This window comes from Saccostrea echinata, unplaced genomic scaffold, assembly GCF_033153115.1.
Source record: "Saccostrea echinata isolate AGI-Se365-2 ecotype Australia unplaced genomic scaffold, CSIRO_AGI_Sech_v1 ptg000023l, whole genome shotgun sequence".
In the NCBI taxonomy this organism is placed as follows: Eukaryota; Metazoa; Mollusca; class Bivalvia; order Ostreida; family Ostreidae; genus Saccostrea; species Saccostrea echinata.
The window spans coordinates 7,603,360-7,624,993 of NW_026889772.1; the positions used below are offsets into that span (position 1 = coordinate 7,603,360).

Sequence of the window (21,634 nt, forward strand, 5' to 3'; positions counted from 1 at the left end):
AAAATATAAATTGCACATTTGAACAACAACTGAAATCAAATGGTTTCCAAAACCCCAAGAGGTTCAGAATTGCAAAGATAAACAGATAGAAGCAGAGAGATAATTGTTGTTTTAGCTCTGTCAAATCAGGTCCGGCTTTTTATCAGGTTTTCTCATTTCCACACGTGGTCTAACGATGTTTGTTTTTGTGTGAAATGAACCAATCGTTTTAATGACCAAGCAATCTGTTTGGTTTTAGGAAGTGACTGGTGCGTGTCGCGTGTCTCCAGAATAACTACAGACTACCAAAATTCCAAAGATAGCGTCCATCATTAGGTGGTGAAGATTGAAAGCGATTTTTTCTCGTATATACATGTACATCGACCGTAAAGAGAACAAACCAAATTGAAACCTTATATTTTTTAAGGATTTTTTTTAACTTGAAACTGTTGAAACTAGCCATTTCAAACAATTCTTTGCGGCCAAAATCAATTTTTGAAACAGGGTTTGCTCTGATCAATTTATAACCGTGTATATAATCAGCTGAAATTTGATTTACAAGGCTTCGGACTTTATATCATATTTCTGGGCTCAACAAAAAAAATGACAGAAATCAGTCTCTCAAAGACAGTCAATAATTTTTAACTGGTTTTTTTTGTGGGGGTCTGTATATTGAATTTTTGCAAACATTGGCGGTATGAGCAATAGGCGGGAAAAATGGGCCGGGGGGGGGGGGGGAGTAGCAAGAAGCAGATGCCCTTAAGCTTTGAATGCACACTTATGAAATGCTGATGAATAATATACTGGATTTTTTCTATAAATACCCTTTTTTACACACTTCCTTTCAAATCTATTCTATCTGATATCCAAGAATAAAACATTACCATCCCTGTTCAGTATTTATTGCCTTCACTGGACAGGACACAAGATTTTTTCGTAATCCTTTCATTCTCAAACTTTTAAATTGAAGGAACAAATTATTATGAGATTATTATTAAGATTTTTCCCATTAATAGATTATGAATTTATGGTACAATCATCCATCTTAATTTAAAAGCCTTTTGAAAGCAAGTCATTAAGGCTTTAATGGATATTTCTCTTATTTCAATGCACATTTTTAGATGACACTAATCAGTTGATTGTCAGTAAAACGAGCCATTTCAAAAAATTAGATTTCATATTGCAATGTGTGTCCTGCGAAATAAAATACCATCGATTAATTTAATACCTTGGGCGTTAAACTAATCCTAAACGTTTTCATATGACCTAATGAAAGGAAATTGTCAATTCACTGAGGGAAAAACTTTTCTCCTTTTGGAGATAATAGAGATAGAAGGAAATTCATGCCTATTACTGTACAATAACTATAACATTTACTATAGATATCAGATATAATAGATAACATTTACTATAGATATCAGATATAATAGATAACATTTACTATAGATATCAGATATAATAGATAACATTTACTATAGATATCAGATATAATAGATAACATTTACTATAGATATCAGGTATAATAGATAACATTTACTATAGATATCAGATATAATAGATAACATTTACTATAGATATCAGATATAATAGATAACATTTACTATAGATATCAGATATAATAGATAACATTTACTATAGATATCAGATATAATAGATAACATTTACTATAGATATCAGATATAATAGATAACATTTACTATAGATATCAGATATAATAGATAACATTTACTATAGATATCAGATATAATAGATAACATTTACTATAGATATCAGATATAATAGATAACATTTACTATAGATATTAGGTATAATAGATAACATTTACACTGTATATGTAGATTAATAACAAAACTTTTTTTACCTTTACCGTAGCTAACTTTACACTGCACTTGTACAGATTGATAACTATTTAATTTACCATCGATAACTTCACGCTACGTATATAGATTGATAACTTAACGTTACCATTGGTAAATTTACACTACGTCTACATATTGATAACTATTCTTTTACCATAGATAACTGCTGATTTATAACTATGAAAAAGCATAGTATTGCTGCTTCATCATACTTACAAAGTATTTATAACAATTATGCATGGGTTTTTTTTTTTTTTTTACAAATCAAATTAGGAAATATTCTTTTTTCAAAAAAAAAAACTTAACATTTGTTTTAAAGCTCTAGAACTTTGTTTTATTTTTTCTGTTATATAATGTTATTTATACTTTATAATAAATACAAACTTTCTATCACAACATTCACAAGACGCTGGAAATAAATATTACGATTCTTGTTTCTGTTGATAACAACACAGAACAATACACATATACATGTATAACATTTTCTATTTCATCTAATTTGCACAAGACGTAGCAACATCTCAAACATATCATGTAAATCTCTATACAATTTGGTTTCTATTTACACAAAATTATTTCTTTTTCATTATATATTTATCACAGCCTTGCTTCGATTTCCATAAAATTTGATTTTAACTTGCCATTCTTTCTATATTACAAAAATGACAATACAAATATTTAAGGTCTCTGAATTTCGTCAGAAGTGCGTCACTATTCCATTCCGTCCACGGGCACTGTACAATGGTTATATAGGCCCTGGGCCATCAAGTGGAGCGCTAGAATATTCTTTCCTCCTGAAGATTTTTTGACTTTAGCTCGCTTGTTCTGAAACCAGATCTTAATTTGTCCCTCAGAGAGATTTAATGTTTTAGCGAGCTCTAGGCGGCGCTGTTCTGTCAGGTATTGGCACTTCTCGAATTCTACCTTCAGTCTCTGAAGCTGGTCATTAGAGAATGCCGTTCTGGGTCTTTTATCGTCCTGTGGGGATTTCTCTTTTTGTTTCTTGATTTTCCTTGATCTCGGACCTATTTGATAAAATAAAGTATAAGGTCTGGCTTTAAAGCATAACAACTTCCAATATTTACTTTCCAAAATCAGTCGCATTTAATTTAATTATAGATAACATTTTTAGTTTTAAAAATTAAACGTCATTTCATTAAAATGCTAGTAAACACATTTTGTTCATAAGAAGTATAAGGCAATAAAAAATACATAAATGACCAGGCGGCTGATTTTTTTTCACATATCACTTGAAAATTTATATTTTTATGTATTATTTGCATGACATATCATTATATACAAGGAGAGGAACCAGTAAGCTGTAAGAACTTTTTTCCAATCCTTTTGATTCATTCAATAAAATATGTTCAAAGCAAAACATTTGTTAAAATATATATAATTAACTTACCAGAAGATGGTCTGTCGGAATATCTGGTGCAGTAGACCCAGGCAGGAAGAGGGAGCACTTTTGTAGAGACATTGACTGGAGATTTGTTTTCATCTTGTTCTTTTGGAGAAGAATTCGGACTAGGTCTGTTTGACTGGCCAAAAACACTTTGTCTCTTCCGCAGGCCAAATTCAGGCTTCAATATTTCTTCGATAGAGAAATTTGTGAACGGTCCGTTTCTCAACAAGTCAATGGGATTTCTTTGAACATTGTCTGTATCCGATTCAATATCAATTTCATAATCTTCCCCATCACTTTGTAATTCAACTTTCACTTTTACATCCGTCATATTAAAAAATATATATATATATGAAAGTTATAATGTTATTTAAATAGTTGTTTCACAATTTCTAGTTTTGACCTTGAATTAGCATTCAAAAAGTATAAAGATGTACTCGAAATTCGTAAGTTCTTATGGAAACAAGGCGAGAAAAGGGTGGAGTTACAAAAGAAAGTGGGCGGTGCTAAAGCGTTCACAAAACTCGGCTGATGAAGCATGCCCGGAGGAGGCAGCGAAGATGGCACTGGGCCTGTTACGAGTTGTAATGACAATAGTGTTAACACTTAGTAAACAATAATTGATTCGTGTTTGGCACATGCGTGATTGATCACTTCACATCATTACGACACATATTAAGTCCGGACAATATCCCGGCTAATCACTATTATACGGAAGTAGGAAGCAAAATAAGGTTTCAGTTTTATGGGTTCCGTTACCCAACATCTTTAATCTCTTACAATTGTTATACTCTTTGATTTATTTAAAACACTGACAAGGGTAGAAACACGTGTGAGAAATGACATAAGTTTGTTTAATGAATATGTAAAGTATAAGGCAAAAAGGAGATATTGTCATTTTGAATATTATTAAGGAGTTGAAATAGCCCTGATAATTTTCGGTGAAAATTCCATAATAATTACTTTATTTATCCTTCAAAATCATTCAATAAAATTCTCTTCTTGTATCATGTAAGATTTTTTTTTATTTTGTAATAGCTTTATAATACTTGTATATAAATGCATGTTACTACAGAAATAAAAATCTGAACATCATTGTCGTTGTAGAATCACCTTTATTCTATAAGGTGTAGCTCATTTCTTTCTAAGTAAAACATGTTTTATTGTTTTTGGATTTTAATCCAGTCTTTGGGAAGAAGAATTCTTAAAGATTTCAAGTGCTGAAGAGATTATATCAGGGTCTGTTTTATACTAAAAATAAAAAATGAAGCGATTGTGGAAGAAGTGTATGTGCATCTTTTTTAAATATTAGCTTAAATTCTAACTACAGGTGCAAATAAGTTAATAATCAAAATGCAGAACAAATGTCATGAATAGTAGATAAACTGTCCATTTTAATCCATCAGTAGATCCTAGCCTTTATTTTTAACACATACAACGCTTCATTTTAGACTTTGTACGTTCATCATTTTCATCTTAAAACTTACGAATAAATTAAATTTTAAACTTCGCAGCCTTTATTCCTCACTATGGTAAATCTTAGTGGAAGGTCCAAATAACTAATGTCGTACAAAATACCTATTCAATTTTGATATTATATGAAAAAGTAATGAATTCTAAATATAAATCAATGAATTATTATCTCTCTCTTTTTTTAAAAAAAAAAAAAATCTGAGCATATAATATTGTGGTTATAAATATGATCACAATTTTAGTGAATTTTACGAAAGTTTATTTTTCTGAAAAATTTAGAATGAATTTTTATATGTCCTGTTTCGATGTTTGTCTAAATTAATTTAAAATTTTAAAGATGGAAGACTGCTCTGTCAAAATTAGCAAGCACGTTAACGGTAAAATTTTAACCGCGGGGCATTGAACTAGTTAAAATCAACATTATTGATAAAATCTATATTCCATCTTTGCCACGTGTTGACACGAGACTTGTTTACGGAACATTACGCATTGTGTACAAACAAATATTATCTTAACACCACAATTGATAATGTAGAAAATAAAGTTACGTGTTGGAAAATTGTGGGATTTTTCTTAATTATTGAAAATTTAACAATTTTTTTCATTCTGTTTCTTGTTGAAAGTCCTGATCTTTATTTAATTTCCAAATTTGCATTTTGTATTATAACTCTACCTTTAATAAATTTGAGAATATTTACTTAACACACTAATTCTAAATTCTAAATAAACTTGTTACAGGTAACACATGCGACGTATTAGTTTTCACATTACATATTTACGCAGTTCAATTACATATATTTAATTACATTGACTTTTCTTGCTCAATTGTGTTTATTTTCAAAAAATCATTGGTAGCGAAAAATACTTAAATTACATCAACTTTTCTTGCTAAATTGTTTTCAAGAAAATCATTTGTAGCGAATAATAATTAATAGAACAAATATTTCTTTTTTTATTTTGAACATATTTTTTCTATCAAAATAATACATACATGTACCTGGTTGGGCTTAAGCTTTAAAATCTTGAGCGTTTTCCCCTAAATTTCAATTCTAGAAACATTTTTACATAGAAACTGAGTTTAAAATAAACTAAATAACAATATCGTACAAGTGAAGAATCCATAATTTCAATGAGTTACATGTATGATGAGTTATGATGCACAAGTTATCATTATAAATATGTTAACACGATAGGACCCTACAAAAGGTTTGTAGTTGAAAAAAATAAACTACTCTTTCTCTACAGACGGAAAATAATTCGTTATTCGATTTGAGTAACCATATAATAAAATGTTAATGTGCTTTACGATTTTCCCACCTACCTCCCGACCCATTATTTTTACCATGAGTCGGGAGCGGGCAAACAAACTTTATCCTAAAGATGGCCTGGCAAAGTGCATTGGGGAAACCCCAAATGTCTGTCCGATCAGAAAGTAAAATACCGTAGGAGGTGCACAATTGCACTGTCATAAAAACTGAATGAAAGTCTCATTAAATTCTTATTAGTGGTATAGGAAGATTTGAGGGAAAGAGATGGGTACCCCAAATATTATAGAAAGAATGGCAAAGTATACATTTTTGCTATGGGAAACTCCAAATATCTGTCCGGTCAAAACGTAATGAGTGGTGCACAATGGCTTTATTAGAGAATCTAGATGGGGAATTTCCCTTACTTAGTGAGGCTTATAAATGTTCCAAAACACTACACCAAAATGGAGTTACTTCATGGTATTCTTGTATTAACTTCTTACTTAACCATATTGATATTAAACTTAGTGATGTTTTAGGTATGTCACTCCCACGGTTTAAAATAAACTTGAAAAGAATATTACTTAACTTCTATAAAATTACATGGGAAAAAGACAGGAATTTGCATAAAGAAGGTAAATTATCTACCTTCACATGCCTAAAGACTAAATTTTGTTTTGAACCCTATCTAGATATTTTAACAAACAATCAACATAGATCAGTCATAACTAGGTTACGAATATCAGCTCACAGGCTTAAAATTGAAATTGGACGATATCAAAAAATACCTAAAGATGAACGATTTTGTTCCCTTTGTGATCTCAAGGAGATTCAGGATGAAATTCATTTTCTCCTTGTATGTCCTCATTTTAGTGTACAAAGACTTGAACTTATAAATATTTGTAATAATAAATGTAAAAATTTTCAGTCCCTATCATATGATAATCAATTTCTTTGGCTCATGACTAATGAAGACCCTGAGATCCTAAGATCTCTTGCTAGATTCCTTGATAATCTACCTTAACTGAAAAATTTAAATATATTTGGGGATGTATATACATGTAGGAATGGCAATATATTATCTCTTCTGTTCTTTAATATGCATATATGTATCTTTCCAGCTACTTGACTATATGTTATTATTATATTACAATATGTATACTCGTATACATCTCTTGTAGATGCATTTATCAATGATTATACAATTAAGCACTGCTCATTATATTTAAGATCATGTTTGTTCTATCATTTGGATCTTCCTCCTTCTTTGTTTCATGTTTGTAAATCTTTTTTGCTCCTCCGGGGGCCCAAATTGGACTAATAAATCTTGTATCTTGTAATAAGGAATCTGTGAAAGTCTCATTAAATTTTATTCAGTAGTATAGGAGGAATTGCGGATAAGAGATGATGCCCCCAATTTTATAGAAAGAATGACAGTGTCCATGTTTTGCTAAAAGAAATCCCAAATATGCATCATATCGAAACGTAAAATAAATGGTCACAATGACACTATACAAAAAAGATATTCTGTTCAAAAGCTTCGTTAAATTTTATTCAGTGGTACAGGGGGAAGTTGTGGATAAGAGATGGGTACTCCCAATTTTGTAGAAAGAATGGCAGTGTCAATGTTTTACTTTGTAAAATTAACCCCAAATATGTGTCAAATCAAAATTTAAAATAGGAAGTAACAATGGCACTATGTAATAAGGATTGTTTGAAAGTCTCATTTAATTTTATTCAGAGGTGTAAGAGGAGTTGCGGATAAGGGATGGCAACCCCTAATTGCAAGTGTTACGGATGTACAGACGGTAGGAAGTACACCCCATCACTATTTATCCTCACTTTTCCAGCGGGGTGGGGCTATATTAAAAAAAAGTGATTGTGGTATATTTTGATTGTTCTCAAAAAAGTTTATTTTGCACATGTATTTTTTCATACAAAATAGTATATTATTTGTTTTGTCACTCGTATAACATATTTCATTGATAATCAAAAACTATACAAGCTCTCGTGCTTAAACTTTTAAGAAGTTTTATTCAAAAAAAGAATATGTTCAACGCAAAATGATTAACAGAAGTCCGTAAAATAATAAACAGAAGTCCGTAATTTCACTTACTTAACCATCGACCAGATATAGCTGGAGAAAAAGGAGAGAATTGAAGACAAAATGACTTTTAAATAGTATCTAATTCAGAAAACAAAAACATTTTAATGAGAAAAGGTTGGTCGTCTACCCCATTAGTTTAGATACAAATGTATGATGTTTATCACAAACTAATCTTCAATAATTGATCATGATTTGCACCCCATTTTGATTTTAAGTCATATGGTGCCATTTTTTTGATAATCTTTGTTCAGAGACGATAAAACAGTTCCGCTCTTTGGAGTGTAGCAGATGCGACAACAAAGTTATCGGACGTCCGATCGCCCAAAAACATCCAGTAATGCGAAAAATCTCGTATCATTGCAGTGTTATGAAAATTTAACTCGGCTTATTATTATTCAGTAGCCATATTTCAAGACTTCATTCGCGGAATAGTAATAAAAATCCGAAGTTCATCAAGATTAATTTGGCGTATCATTACAAAAAAGGTTAAAATGATTTACTTTTCATCTGAAATTAATATTTGTTTTTTCCCTGTTACTCGACGCCTGGACAATTTAACTTTTCACGGTAATTATGACGTGTTAAATATCCAATGATCAAATTGATTTAGTTTGCCTAAAAATTCGATTTTCTTTGAAATACAAGACTAATTGTTAAATAATATGCCGAGGAACAGCTTGAAAATATTCGAAATTAAACAATTTATATGCATGTTTTGTTAAAAATTATAAAATGATATAATGTTTCATCTCTGTCAATCAATATTTTTCTAACCTTTAACTCTAAAAAAACAAAATTCTTCTATATCCAAAATGTACGCCATCAGTATCGATCAGAATAATGAAATCGGTCAGTTGTTGAAGGATGCATGCACGCGAATTTGTTTTTATTCAGACAAAAGATGTGCAAAAGCTACTAGTATAACCAATAGAACGTAATACTTTTCTTTATTACAAAATATTAACAAAATACAACAACATACTTTTCCCACAAATCAAGCATAATACAAGCACATCATGCTAGAATGTTTTTTTTTCTTTTTGTTGTGCTATATGGCCTATGGTAGCCTAGTATGGCGTATTATACATGTATTTGATATGTATATATTCTGAAAAGGGATGCACTAAATTTTGAGATAGATTTTGATAAATCTTTAAGATCTTGAATTATAACTTTTCATTTCGTGTAAATTGTCCTCTTTTATTGTAAATTGCATAAGGGATTTAAATAATATTAACTAATTACGAATACATTAAGTTAAACACCACAAAAGATAAAGCAGGACAGACTGTGGAACAGCTTTAAGTAAACAGCTGTACACTGCGATCATCTCTGACTATTGTTGACATCGAAAACAGATTCTTAAATGAAGGTTTTGCTGTTATTCTAAGGATTAAAGGAAATTGACTCGAGAACCGATGATAGAACAAGATATGTGTAAATTGACAGAGATAATTCTAAAACGGGGCGATAAGGCATGGTTAACCCTTGAAGCTTCGCTACAATGCTTATACATTTTTCGCTGAAAAAAATAAGTATTGTGGAAAACTTCTCTAAAACTTCATGTACAATTTTGAAATAATGAAAAAAAAAACTCGCTGTGGTCTTTGTAAATGAACGTGTAAAAGTTTAAGTATATTCTTTGGATTTCAGGTACCTGTTGCTTTAGTTTCATTCTGTCGATTTGCAAAGTGCCTAAACACTTGAACATTTTCAGTTTCTTTACACAAATGGTTGAACCAGTTTTAACCCATTTCAGCATAGATCTTCTATAGATAACAGGGGGGAAATATTTCCATGGTCCCTGCATCCTGAGGCTTACTGGGTGGGACCAAAGCAACAAAGTTAATACTATCTTCAAAAATATTTACCAGGCAAGCTGCTTGTATGAATATTATAAACAGATATCCCTCGACCAGATTGGGAAATGTATGATCCCTGGTTCAGCGGTTCAGGTTATGTAGTGCAAATACATTGCACATTTGAAAATTTTAAAATTTTGATTACTTATGGACATTAAGCAGAAATACACACAGTACTATTTGTGGGTTTATGAGGAACAATTTGTGAAATCGTGTTCCTTGAGTCAAGGTTTCAGGCCCAGGGTAATCTAAGCTGGTTATGTATTGCAAATACATTATATCTTTGGATTTCATCTTGTTAGAAGGCAAACTGTTCACTTGCTTTAATGGGGTTTTAATTTAGCAAAACTGTGAAATTCATATTCCTTGGTCCAAGAACCCATGGTAGGGATAAGTTGGTCATGTTATGCAGTGTATACCCTTGGAGATTTTTATTTCTAGGCATTCATCATGCAAACTTAATGCCTGATGGAAGTAAGCTTTGATCCCTTTACCAAACTGTGAAAGTTGTATTCTTTCAAGTCTCAGATCCCTGGATTGGCTAAATCGACGACGTTCCTTCAATTAACAATAGTTAATTTCATTCATATGTCGACTCGGTATGTCCCAGTGAACTCAAGATTAATGATACTATAGAGTCTGCTACTTCTGTTTCATATTTGGATGTTTTTCTTACCATAAGCGAAAATGGCCAGCTAATCACTAAACCGTATGACAAATAGCTTGACTTCAGCTTTTCCATTGTCCATTCCATTATTTATGTGGTAATTTTCCACATCATTTGCTTATGGTGCTTATGTCTCCCAAATGATTTGATACGCAAGAGCATGTTCTGAGTACGATCAATTTTTAAATCGAGACAAGCTACTGACAATTAAATTGATGTTACAAGGTTTTCAACAACAGCCCCGTTCAAAGTCAGCTTTTTGCAAATTCTATGGTCGTTATAATGATCTTGTTTATATTACTGGGTCGTATTTTTGTCTGACATGTTTGATGCATTTGTTGGATCATTGTTTTAATACTATTTCCTATTGTCTCCCAAATGATTTGATACGCAAGAGCATGTTCTGAGTACGATCAATTTTTAAATCGAGACAAGCTACTGACAATTAAATTGATGTTACAAGGTTTTCAACAACAGCCCCGTTCAAAGTCAGCTTTTTGCAAATTCTATGGTCGTTATAATGATCTTGTTTATATTACTGGGTCGTATTTTTGTCTGACATGTTTGATGCATTTGTTGGATCATTGTTTTAATACTATTTTGCGGAGTATTCCGTATACCTGATCAATACATAGGGCTTACGGCGGGTTTGAAGGGTCGACAGGGAATGTTTCTCCTAGGCACCTGATCCCACCTCTTGTGTTTCCAGAGGTCCGTGTTTTGCCCTGTTGACGATTCGTTCAATTTACTCGATTTTTGAGATCGATCATGTTCATATCTTTACATTTTACACAAGAACTGTTTTTTCAAGGCCACCTGTATGAAAGATTTCTTAAGCAGTGGGTTCCTCCAGCAATGAAACATACCATGGGGTATTGATCAATAAAACAATATTTTACGTGCATAAACCTATTTTACACAATTTCTTACACAGACATAAATATAAACAAAAAATGTAATTCTTTCTTTGTTTATATGGGATTAACGGTTGCAACCATCGCAAAAAAAGATATATAACCGCTCACGTGAGTTATGTATTTTTTTTTCTGTAATAGTTGCTACGGTTAATTGATACGTTTAATTTCCATAATATAGATATGGCTTTTTTTCCGAATTTTCAAAATTAATCCATCAAGATGCAGGAAATTAATGATAGGAAGTAGTTTATAGTATGACTAATCATTAGTAACTGTAATTGTCTCATTGTACTGATCAAAAGATACCGAGACTACCCGATTGTATGTAGAGATATTAAGGGAAGACAGGTGACGTTGTTAATAACACCATTAGTGTGGTATAATTTGTCGGGAGCCTTGGGTGTTAGGTCCAGATTACAGAAGTATAATTGCTGTTCTACATTAGGAGGAATTTCGCCTGACTATTTACTTCCACTAGGGGTGACAAATTCTTACATAAAAGTTTATTTTATCAGCAAGTCCGAAAGGCTTGGACATTCCGAAAAACCAAGTCTTACAACTTAGCCCTTGTTCAATCAAACTTTGACTCACTGAATTGATATTTGTTAAATCTTGCTCTAAATAACAGTAATAAAGTGTAAAACAGTTGATGGGCGGGGCGTTTGGGTACAGCTGTTTGATCTAGAGTATTGCAACTTCTAGCAAATCAAAAATTACAATATTTGATAAATACTCTAAACTTGGATTATTTTGCCGGTCTTTTTGTGATATATGATTGGGGTGTCCCAATCAGAGTTTTAGTTAATACAATGAAATCTTCCTATTTTTGTCATTTTGTAATTTTTTGTATTCACTACACTTTAAGAACCGCAAATAATGGTATAACATCATACGTTAAGATGATTATCCAGGGTTCAGAACAATAGCTTCTCTTTTAATTGAAATGGACATCGACCGAAGTCATAATAAACATACGCTCAGCATTATTGCATGTGGTATAAACTACTAATCGCTGCAAAAAATTGCGACTGGTGGTTTGATTATAGGACCATGAAATTCATTGCACTGATTATATATAAAGGTACCTGCAACCTTTCATATAAAAAGAGAGGATTAATCTTTCAACAATGTTTAAAATTCATAGAAATGTGGTTACTACCTGTATGAAAAATATTGTACTAGCTGTTGAAAATAGTTAAAATAATCGTCATTTATACCATCGTCTCTGACTTTCCTCAATAGAATTTATTATCTCCATCCATGAGTCTGCTCTGCTCTGTTTTTTGCAAAATATGAAATAAAACTAATTGTCGTAAATGGAGATTTATTGCAATACCAAACGAATTACTAGTAACCAAATACGTAGAAAAGTTACACATACCCGTATTTTAATATATCCCTTATAAGGATATTAATATACATAGTGAAAAATAAGATATGAATAGAAAAATTGGCAAAAAAGATGGGACAACCCTTTAAAAACACAAACGTATGCATTATCAATTATTTTGAGTTTATTCTAATTGATATTCCTTTGTATAAAAGCGACGAAAACATGCATATTTATATCGTATTGTAATCATTGAACAACTGCATTATTTGTGTTGAGGGCTAAAACATTTTATACTTCCTGCTGAAGTCCAGGGTTTTTTATTGATCTAAAATAGAGATGTTTTCTATTTGCGGTGCTTTCCATTCAAGACTAGAGTAAATGAAATCGAGGGAAGGAGACTTACGACCGGTACACACGGTAAGATTTGTGTTATAATACTTGTATTATACTACAAAATTTTATCGTGTGTACACACCTTATACAGTGTAGCATAAGATTTTTCGAATCTTGTAAAAATGTATAAAGAATAGAGCAGTTTTATTTCTTAATATAAATCGTAGCTGACCTTTTATTCCAACCAATCAGATGGTTCTGTATATACAGCAGGGTCAAATATTAAGAATTTTATTCTTATTTATATTACATGTACCTGTTATTCTGACTCAAAAATTCTAATTAAACAGTTTATACGAAAGAGATTCCCATAATTACAAAAAAAATTATATGCCATAAACTTCTTCCTCTTATTTAAGCGACTCGGATAAATGCAAAACTACAAAATGTTTGATCTATTATGGTGGAGAACTAAAAAATAAAGGAATTATGACAAAGAGTGGTTCAAACATTATTTACATTGTTTTGAGAGAAATATTGAGTGAAAACAACAATTAAGTGAATTAATCTACATTTATTATACAAATCTTACTGTGTGTACGGTCTTTACAGAAAAACACATAAACTTTTTTTTCACGACAGTTCGACAGTTTACTGGAGAGTTTTAATTTAAACAATATTTTATTCACAGATGTAAGAGTGAATAGGATTGGGCAGCAGGCTCAGCCTATTTTAGCCCTCTCCCTACATCAAGGTCAAGGCAAATACACAGTAAATTAATTATTAAAGCAAAAGTAAGAATGTACAAAAGAAGAAAGCAAAAACAAAAATGAACAAAGTTACAGAAGGCAAAAGAAGCAAAATTGCAAAAGGAAAGAAAAAAGAAAATAAAAAATAAAAAAAATAATAATATATAAAAAAAAAAAAAAAAAAAAAAAAAGATAAGCAAGAGTACAAATTAGTACCGGTTTGGAAAAATTGAAAATATTACAATATACTGGAGAGTTTAGCTATTTGCAGTCGTTAGGTGATAATTGGGAGTCTACTTAAGTAAGAGATGTCTGCATTAACAAAATCAGGCAATAGCCCAGTCACGATATACTAAACATTCCCATGTCTAGTTACTGGATATTACCATCGTTAATTCGTCTGTGACAAATTAATAAGCATATACACCTAACACCTGTCAAATCTACCTGAGGTGTCATTCATTCTCTGTCAATTTAGAATGTACCCAAATCACGTCTTCTTCGTCGAGTATGTAAAATCAGTCAAAATAAATTCTACATACCAAAGATAAAGCTAGGAAGAAACTAGGAATTTCGCTAAGTACGATGCATTTTAAAATTGATTTTTGAAGAGCACTTTAATGCGATTTGATGAGATTAGGCGTAATAACATTAAGAGAAACTACAAATAGATTTTGAATTCTATTTATTTATTATTTATTTATATTTTTATTATTTGAACTTTTTATGAGAATTTCTTTCTATATATTTTAAATGAAGGTATTTGTTTTTACAAAAATCACATGCTAATCATCTGCGATTTTATGTCAGAAGTTTTAATGAAACTTTGATTTCATTGAGGAATACTTTCATTGAAACTTAATTTAGATAAGAAATTCACGCTTAAGCAAAATATGATAGGAATGTCTTAGTACATTACGATATAGGCAAATCATCCAAGCTTGATTTAGCAAAGATCGCATAAAATTGCCCCGATAGAACCCTTCTAACTCCTTTTCCATGTGTCTTCAATTGTTCTACACTTTCCCACGATTAACGTGAGCAAAATGTATAAATTTTCCAATTAATTAAATAGATTTGGTGATTGTGGTAGATAAATATGGACCGAGATGGCTGTGAAGTAGAGAAAAAAGCCATGTGGTCAATTTTATACTTACATACATTGTAGATAAACCCGTCTTATCAAATGAACGGTTGTCTCCGAGTTATTTTTAATAATCTTTATAGCTAGATATCAAAATTAGACAAATATAATGATTAGTTTCTTGAGAAGTCTTTCAAGGAAAAAATAGCCTAAATGAACTGTTTATCAAAAGATAATATTTAATTTAATATTCGATTAACTGAAAAAAATTTTCTTTTCCTCAAGAAGAAAAATCATTGCTTTCAAACTTTAAAATTTGAAGGCTTGAACGTGAGTAGTAGGATTAAGTATATATATATATATATATATATATATATATATATATATATATATATATATATATATATATATATATATATATATAATTGTAAAACTATGACCGATATTTATTACATGTTTTACGGTTATTTAACATACAGAGAAAGACATACTAAGTTTTAAGTCAAGTCCCATTTATGCAATTTTTAAAATGTGTGACAATAGATTGCAAGAAAATTAACACAACCATAAATATAGAATTCATGTTTTTTTAAATTTCCAAACTTTTAATTTAAGAAAAAATAAATAGGAATTTTTGTGAAGAAAGCAAATTCATCTTGCACTAGGTTTGAAGAAACGATTTATTTTCCAGTTCACATTTTTTATTATTATTTTTTTGTTTCAAATTCTGGACATGGATCATTTATTTCAAACATTTTTAGGATGGTTGTTTAACTGGATAAATAAAAGGTCAAATTTAATTTGTTAATTCTTATATATATTTCACTGCGATTGAAAAATACGTCATTAAATAGAATTCCATTAATTATAAAATTAGCTTTGTTGAAAAATATCATTCGTATACAATTGCCTTAAATCTGTTTCTTAATATGTAGAAAAGAAAAAAAAATATTTCAATTCTTGTTCCATTTTTTCTTATATTAAAGAAGATGTGGTAATTATCATTTTTTAGAGGATGTGGTAATTATCACTCCAAAGAGTTATCGTTATTCACTCTGTTTTCTCACAAAACAAGGATAAACCTTTTTTCGTTTCAAAATTTGTTGAATATGATACATGATTATGATAATTATGGAATCCTACTAAATAATCAAACCCTAGATTGATGTTTATTCGATGGCCTGGAGTTATGCGATTGTGCTTCACAAACTCAGACTCCTTAGAGAGTTCTTAGAACCAGATAAGGCGATGACATATTGATGGCGCGCGAACTGTCAGATAACTTATAATGGTCTGTGGCTATTTTAATTTCTTAGCTTCTGTAATACTTCCTGTGGTCATTTTTCTTGAGCCTTCGTTAAGTGCCCCCTGATCTGTGTCTAACAATTAAAATTTATCTGTCTACACTCCGATAACAGGGATGGCTGATTATCTGTCACTATCCCGATTTAGAGAAATGAACCTATAATGCATTTTAGATTTAAATTTTTAAAAAGAACTGTTAAATATAGCATTATGCATTTTATCGAAATCTTTATAAGATTATTTATCTTCAATATTTAGAATTTATTTATTATAAGTCGTCTATTCCGTGCATCATAAAAAGAAAAAAAATTAAAGTTAGGTACTTATAGATAATGTGGTAATATTCCGTAAACTGTGTCTGTAAATTTCATTTAATGGGATTTTTAGGCTTGCGCGTTCAGGGAGTTAAATTGCAGTGTGGGAATTTCACAAAACATTGTTAATGTGTATTTGGTTAACTTTTTTTTAAGTGTTGAACAGCACTTAATAATAAAAAGGAAATCTAACCTATAGCTTTATTTCTAAATGAGTACCAAATATGTATATACACTATAGTCGAAGTGTCGAAAATTTACTTTAAAAATTATAATGATGGTGCAGATTGGTTTCTTAATTTTGACAAAGCTGGTAATGATATTTTATCAACAATTGCTCCAGTTTGCTAGAAGTTGATCTTATAACGTGCTAATATTGACACAAACCACCACACACAGCCTCGGGTAAAGACTGCCCTGACCGTCTTGAACAAATGATTTTACAGGTAATTAGTTTTCTTTTCCCATCATTAGTGAATTTAATCATGTATATTAATGACCAATAAAATTATATCTTTCTGTCTTCTGCGGGTCAACAGACCCGTAATCTGTTTAGGGTTATTAATCTTCTGTCTCCTAGAATTTTATTGTAGAAATTCAATGGATAGTTCCTGCTATTTGAAGCATTGACAATCTCTGTTGAAGAAAAAGGGCAAACATATATATATATAGATAGATAGATAGATAGATAGATAGATATTATATGTATTAAAATAGAATGGTCTAAATATAATGAGCACAATAACATTTTATTATTTTTAATGCAAAACTACAATTTGATTATCTCATCTGGAATATATGTCTTTGCCTGATCTTTTAATTATTTTTTTCCTTTGTTTTCCGTTGTTTTTGGTGGGTTTTAAATTTTCATTGTTTTTTTTCTGGAAAAAATCCTATTCATGTAAATGTACATTTCTTTCTTTCTTTTTTTTCCTTTTGAGAAATAAACAATATTATGTAAGTACTGAAAAGAAACATAATTAAAATAATGAAAGTGAAAATTTTCTTATCAATTTGAGAAATATTTTCCATAATTTTAAAAAGATTCAATACTATTTATTTTGAATAATTACAAAAAAATCAGAAAATGTAAAACCAGAAATAATAATGTATTTAAAATATAGCTGAAAATTGGTTTATCGTTCATTCTGAACCGGAAGCTCGTGTTTCCTCGCAAGTCACCAGCAAGTGACAGGGCGACATCTCTTTTGTGACTAATTTATGGACGGAGCACATTTTTGTGTATCAATTTTCCCGTCTACCCAGACCAGACCTTCATAACCCGTCAATCACCAAATGATATAACCCGATCACTACCCTTCCACGGAGAATACAACATTTCATCCTTCCGCTCCGATTGGCGTATTTTTAATTAGATGTCGCTGCTCCGTTCATACAACCCCGCCCCCTTGTGGTCTTGTTTGTTAATTTTTTTCTAAACCAAACAGGCCAAAAAGTTATTCTGCATTGAAAAATATGTATGTCATGGGATTTTATAATAAATTCTAATATTTGGATGTGGAATGACAAGTAAAACGTTATCGATATTTCTACGGGATATCGAGGAATTTCAGGAAAGTGTTTAAAGATGGATTCAAAACAAGAACGTATTCCAGTAGGAAACGAACAAATGGTTGCAAGATGTTCAAATTTCTCCATCGATGAAATCTTAAAACCAACATTTGGGCCACCAAAACGACATTGGTTATCTGCGTTTTCCAGTGTTGGAAAAGGGTCAAGAACAATTTCCACATCCGGTCTCAGTTTAGATCTACAGAGAGACAGACATGAGTCCGCTTTTGTCAGACTTTCACCCTCGGACTCTCAAGCTTCGGTATGTTCAAGTCCTGATTCAAACCCAGCAGCTGGCAGTCCGGTAGCCATTTCCCCTGGGTCAGACGGAAACGAGAAGCCCATGTGGCCAGCGTGGGTGTTTTGTACCAGATACTCCGACAGACCCTCCTCGGGTACTTATTTAAATTACATATGTTAACTAACCAGGAGCTCTGTTTTAGTGTAGTAATACTAACAGTATAAATTATTATTATTAAAGTTTATAAAATAATTTATAAAACATATTTATATTTCTTGACTTTATAATTTCTTACATCTCATGATTGAATATTTACAAAACAAAAACAGTAGTAATATATATAACCTTAGTAAGTATCATTATATCCTTCTTTTTAGAAAAATTATGCATTCCTTTCCATAAAATACACTAAGAAGGAAACTGCATGAAATAAAGAATTGCATAGAAAATATATGACTTAAAATATTGAGAATATATTGAGAATATTTCTTTCAATAAATTGAAAGTTCAATGTAAAGACATTGATAAAACTGGCATATACCCCGCTAAGATGGTAAAAAGCTTGGTGTGACATCCCAAAATGTTTATTGCCGTACTCTCAGCGGTGGCTTAATTGGAGCTCATTATTCTCCAGACCATATATTTTTCGACTTGCAAACTTACAACTTGGCTGGCAATTTACCTCCATGTCCACTTATGTTGATATAGGGCTAGATAAAATAAACGTTCTTGTGTTAACAAGTTCAGTTTGTTGTGTTTATGTATTGTTGTTTGGTATAAAAAATATTGATTTTTTTTTTAAATTATAATACGTATAAATATAATCTATAGATGATACTGTAGATAATCTTACTTTATAGTCGGGTTTTGTAAACAGAAAATATTAGCCCTTTAGAGCTATTTTCCGTCTACAATCCTTGTTATTATATAGAAATTAGTTTACTACTTTTGAAGCTATTTTTTGTTTCTTTTTTCATTACAGCTTATCATTTTACTAAAATAAGTAAAGCAAAAAAAAAAAAAAAAAAAAAAAAAAGAAAGAAAGAAAGAAAGAAACAACCACTCATTGAGAATAAGAGAATAATACATCTTTAAAGCAAAATTTGTTTCAAATTTTATAAAATTTATTCTTAGAAGAAAAAATTCATTTATATATCTAAATCAAATATAAAAGAGTTCCTCGTTAAGGTGAAAACTTATTTTGGGATATTCTAGTATTCATTTACAGCCAGGGATGTGTATATGTAAAGATAATTTTCCGAAATTAAGATGTCTATTTTGATCTAGGTCCACGTTCTCGGAAAATCAAGAAAAAGAAAACCCCGGATGAAAAAAGACCAAGAACAGCCTTTTCAACGGAACAGCTACACAGACTGAAATCGGAGTTCGAGGAAAGTCGTTATCTCACAGAAAAAAGACGATTGGAGCTCTCAGAAGAACTCAAACTGTCCGAATCTCAAATCAAAATCTGGTTCCAAAACAAACGTGCTAAAATTAAAAAGTCTACGGGATCTAAGAATGCCCTGGCACTGAATTTAATGTCACAAGGACTCTATAACCATTCCACAGTCACTCTGTCCGATGAAGGTGATTCTTAGTGCTAATTTTGAGACATATGTTATACATGTATATATTTTCTACTGATATCTATAAACGCGTTTTGATTTATCATTTGCACAAGGCATTTTGCCCGTAATTGTAATAAAACATGTTTACTGTAGCTTTTTCTCTCAGTATTTTTATTTCTCAAAAATATCAATGAGCATAATTATATCAAAAAAAAAGATACTTTAATAAAATGGCTAGGCATTTTTATAGAGTACAGAATTTCTAAGTAATCAACACTGGATTTCATTTTTTAGGAATGTATAAAAAAAAAAATAAGAAGTATATGTTTGGGGTTTTTTCTTATAAAATTCTGGGATTTTTTCAGAAGGTTCTCTTACTTAAAGAGTAGGATAGAATTTATTTCCTGTTATGATTTGTTTCCTATTATAATTACACATGAATGCAGAAAAAAAATAATAAAAAACATTAATTTTTTTTTGTATTACAATATAGTATGATGACTTAGATACAGAAATCATATAATGTTACATATATGATCATAAGTTTTGTAAATGTGTTAAGTTAACATTTAAGTAATGTAGTTAATATAACGTAATGAGTAAAAAAAATAATAAATTATATTAACATTTAGTGATAGCGAGATGCTCAAGAGACAATCCGCAAAGACTCTAGCTTGTTGTGCTCAGTTTTGCTTGATGTAAATTGCATTTATAGAAAATGTCTTTTTTGCGAAAAGAAACGTAATTTTTTTCCCTTATAAAACTAAGGATTTTATACTTTTGAAATGTTCATTTAATTTAATATATATTTATAGAAAGTGTACCTATTAAGATTCAACATTAATTCTTTTCTTATTCCCCTGTCCACTAATCATGTACGTATAGAGAATTTTTCGAGTTCAAGAGTATCAGAGGACGGAGTTTTAAATTCCTATTCACCATGAAAACCAAATTTGAAGCTTGATTATTAAGACTAAAACTTAATATTCCTAATTAAAAGACCAAATATATTTTTATTTTCGTTTAATAATGGGATTCTAACACACTAATGTTCACGTGATGACGCTGCCATAAAGATTGAATTACAAATGTATTCATTGACATTATCGTTACCGATCAGTGGAATTGATAAATATTTCTTATAGAATTAATCAACTTAATTTACATATCTTTACCACTGAATTTCTCAAAACAACTTTGGAAGTAAAACTTAATTTTTTCCTTATTTTATTCGTTTCATATTGACATTGTTATCTGTATTCTGTTGTACGTATCAGATTTTATAAACACCACGCTTTTATTCCACCCCATTCAAATCTCCATTTTCTTGATGCTATCAATCGGTCATTAATATTGCTGTGGTCTATGACACTATTTGCAATTCAGGTCTTCTTTCTCTATTCTAAGCTTAGACCTATCAACTTTCAATGATTCTCCCTCACGAAAGCAAAAGCTTTTCACGCTGAAAAAAAGTCTATGTACATTTTAAGGTTTATTACAAGATACTATCTGAAGATTGTTGTTTATCAAAACATGAATATGCCCTCAGGATACAGACAATCAAGGAGATAGTGGATCACCTTGATTACTACTCTTTCTTCCCTAATACCATAACGATC

At 30.6% G+C, this 21,634-nt stretch overlaps 2 protein-coding genes across 2 annotated transcripts; one reads left to right on the top strand and one right to left on the bottom strand.

The window, feature by feature from the left end:
- Nucleotides 1–2,364: 2,364 nt before the first annotated feature.
- Nucleotides 2,365–3,593, bottom strand: LOC133191410 (homeobox protein engrailed-1-B-like). Its single transcript, XM_061327164.1, has 2 exons — nucleotides 3,247–3,593; nucleotides 2,365–2,863 (listed from the first exon to the last, which is right to left on the bottom strand). The coding sequence occupies exons 1-2, from the start codon at nucleotides 3,572–3,574 to the stop codon at nucleotides 2,550–2,552; spliced, it is 642 nt and encodes a 213-aa protein (XP_061183148.1). The 5' UTR covers nucleotides 3,575–3,593; the 3' UTR covers nucleotides 2,365–2,549.
- A 14,495-nt stretch (nucleotides 3,594–18,088) lies between these two features.
- On the top strand, nucleotides 18,089–20,167 carry LOC133191412 (homeobox protein engrailed-1-B-like). The gene is made up of 2 exons (XM_061327165.1): nucleotides 18,089–18,601; nucleotides 19,735–20,167. Exons 1-2 carry the CDS (start codon nucleotides 18,223–18,225, stop codon nucleotides 20,043–20,045), a joined length of 690 nt encoding a protein of 229 aa, XP_061183149.1. The 5' UTR covers nucleotides 18,089–18,222; the 3' UTR covers nucleotides 20,046–20,167.
- Nucleotides 20,168–21,634: the final 1,467 nt, after the last annotated feature.

Coding starts and splice junctions, on each gene's coding strand:
- LOC133191410 (XM_061327164.1), bottom strand. CDS start 3,574: ATGACGGATGTAAAAGTGAAAGTTGAATTACAAAGTGATGGGGAAGAT. Junction 2,864..3,246: donor TTCCGACAGACCATCTTCTG/GTAAGTTAATTA, acceptor TTTATCAAATAG/GTCCGAGATCAAGGAAAATC.
- LOC133191412 (XM_061327165.1), top strand. CDS start 18,223: ATGGATTCAAAACAAGAACGTATTCCAGTAGGAAACGAACAAATGGTT. Junction 18,602..19,734: donor CTCCGACAGACCCTCCTCGG/GTACTTATTTAA, acceptor ATTTTGATCTAG/GTCCACGTTCTCGGAAAATC.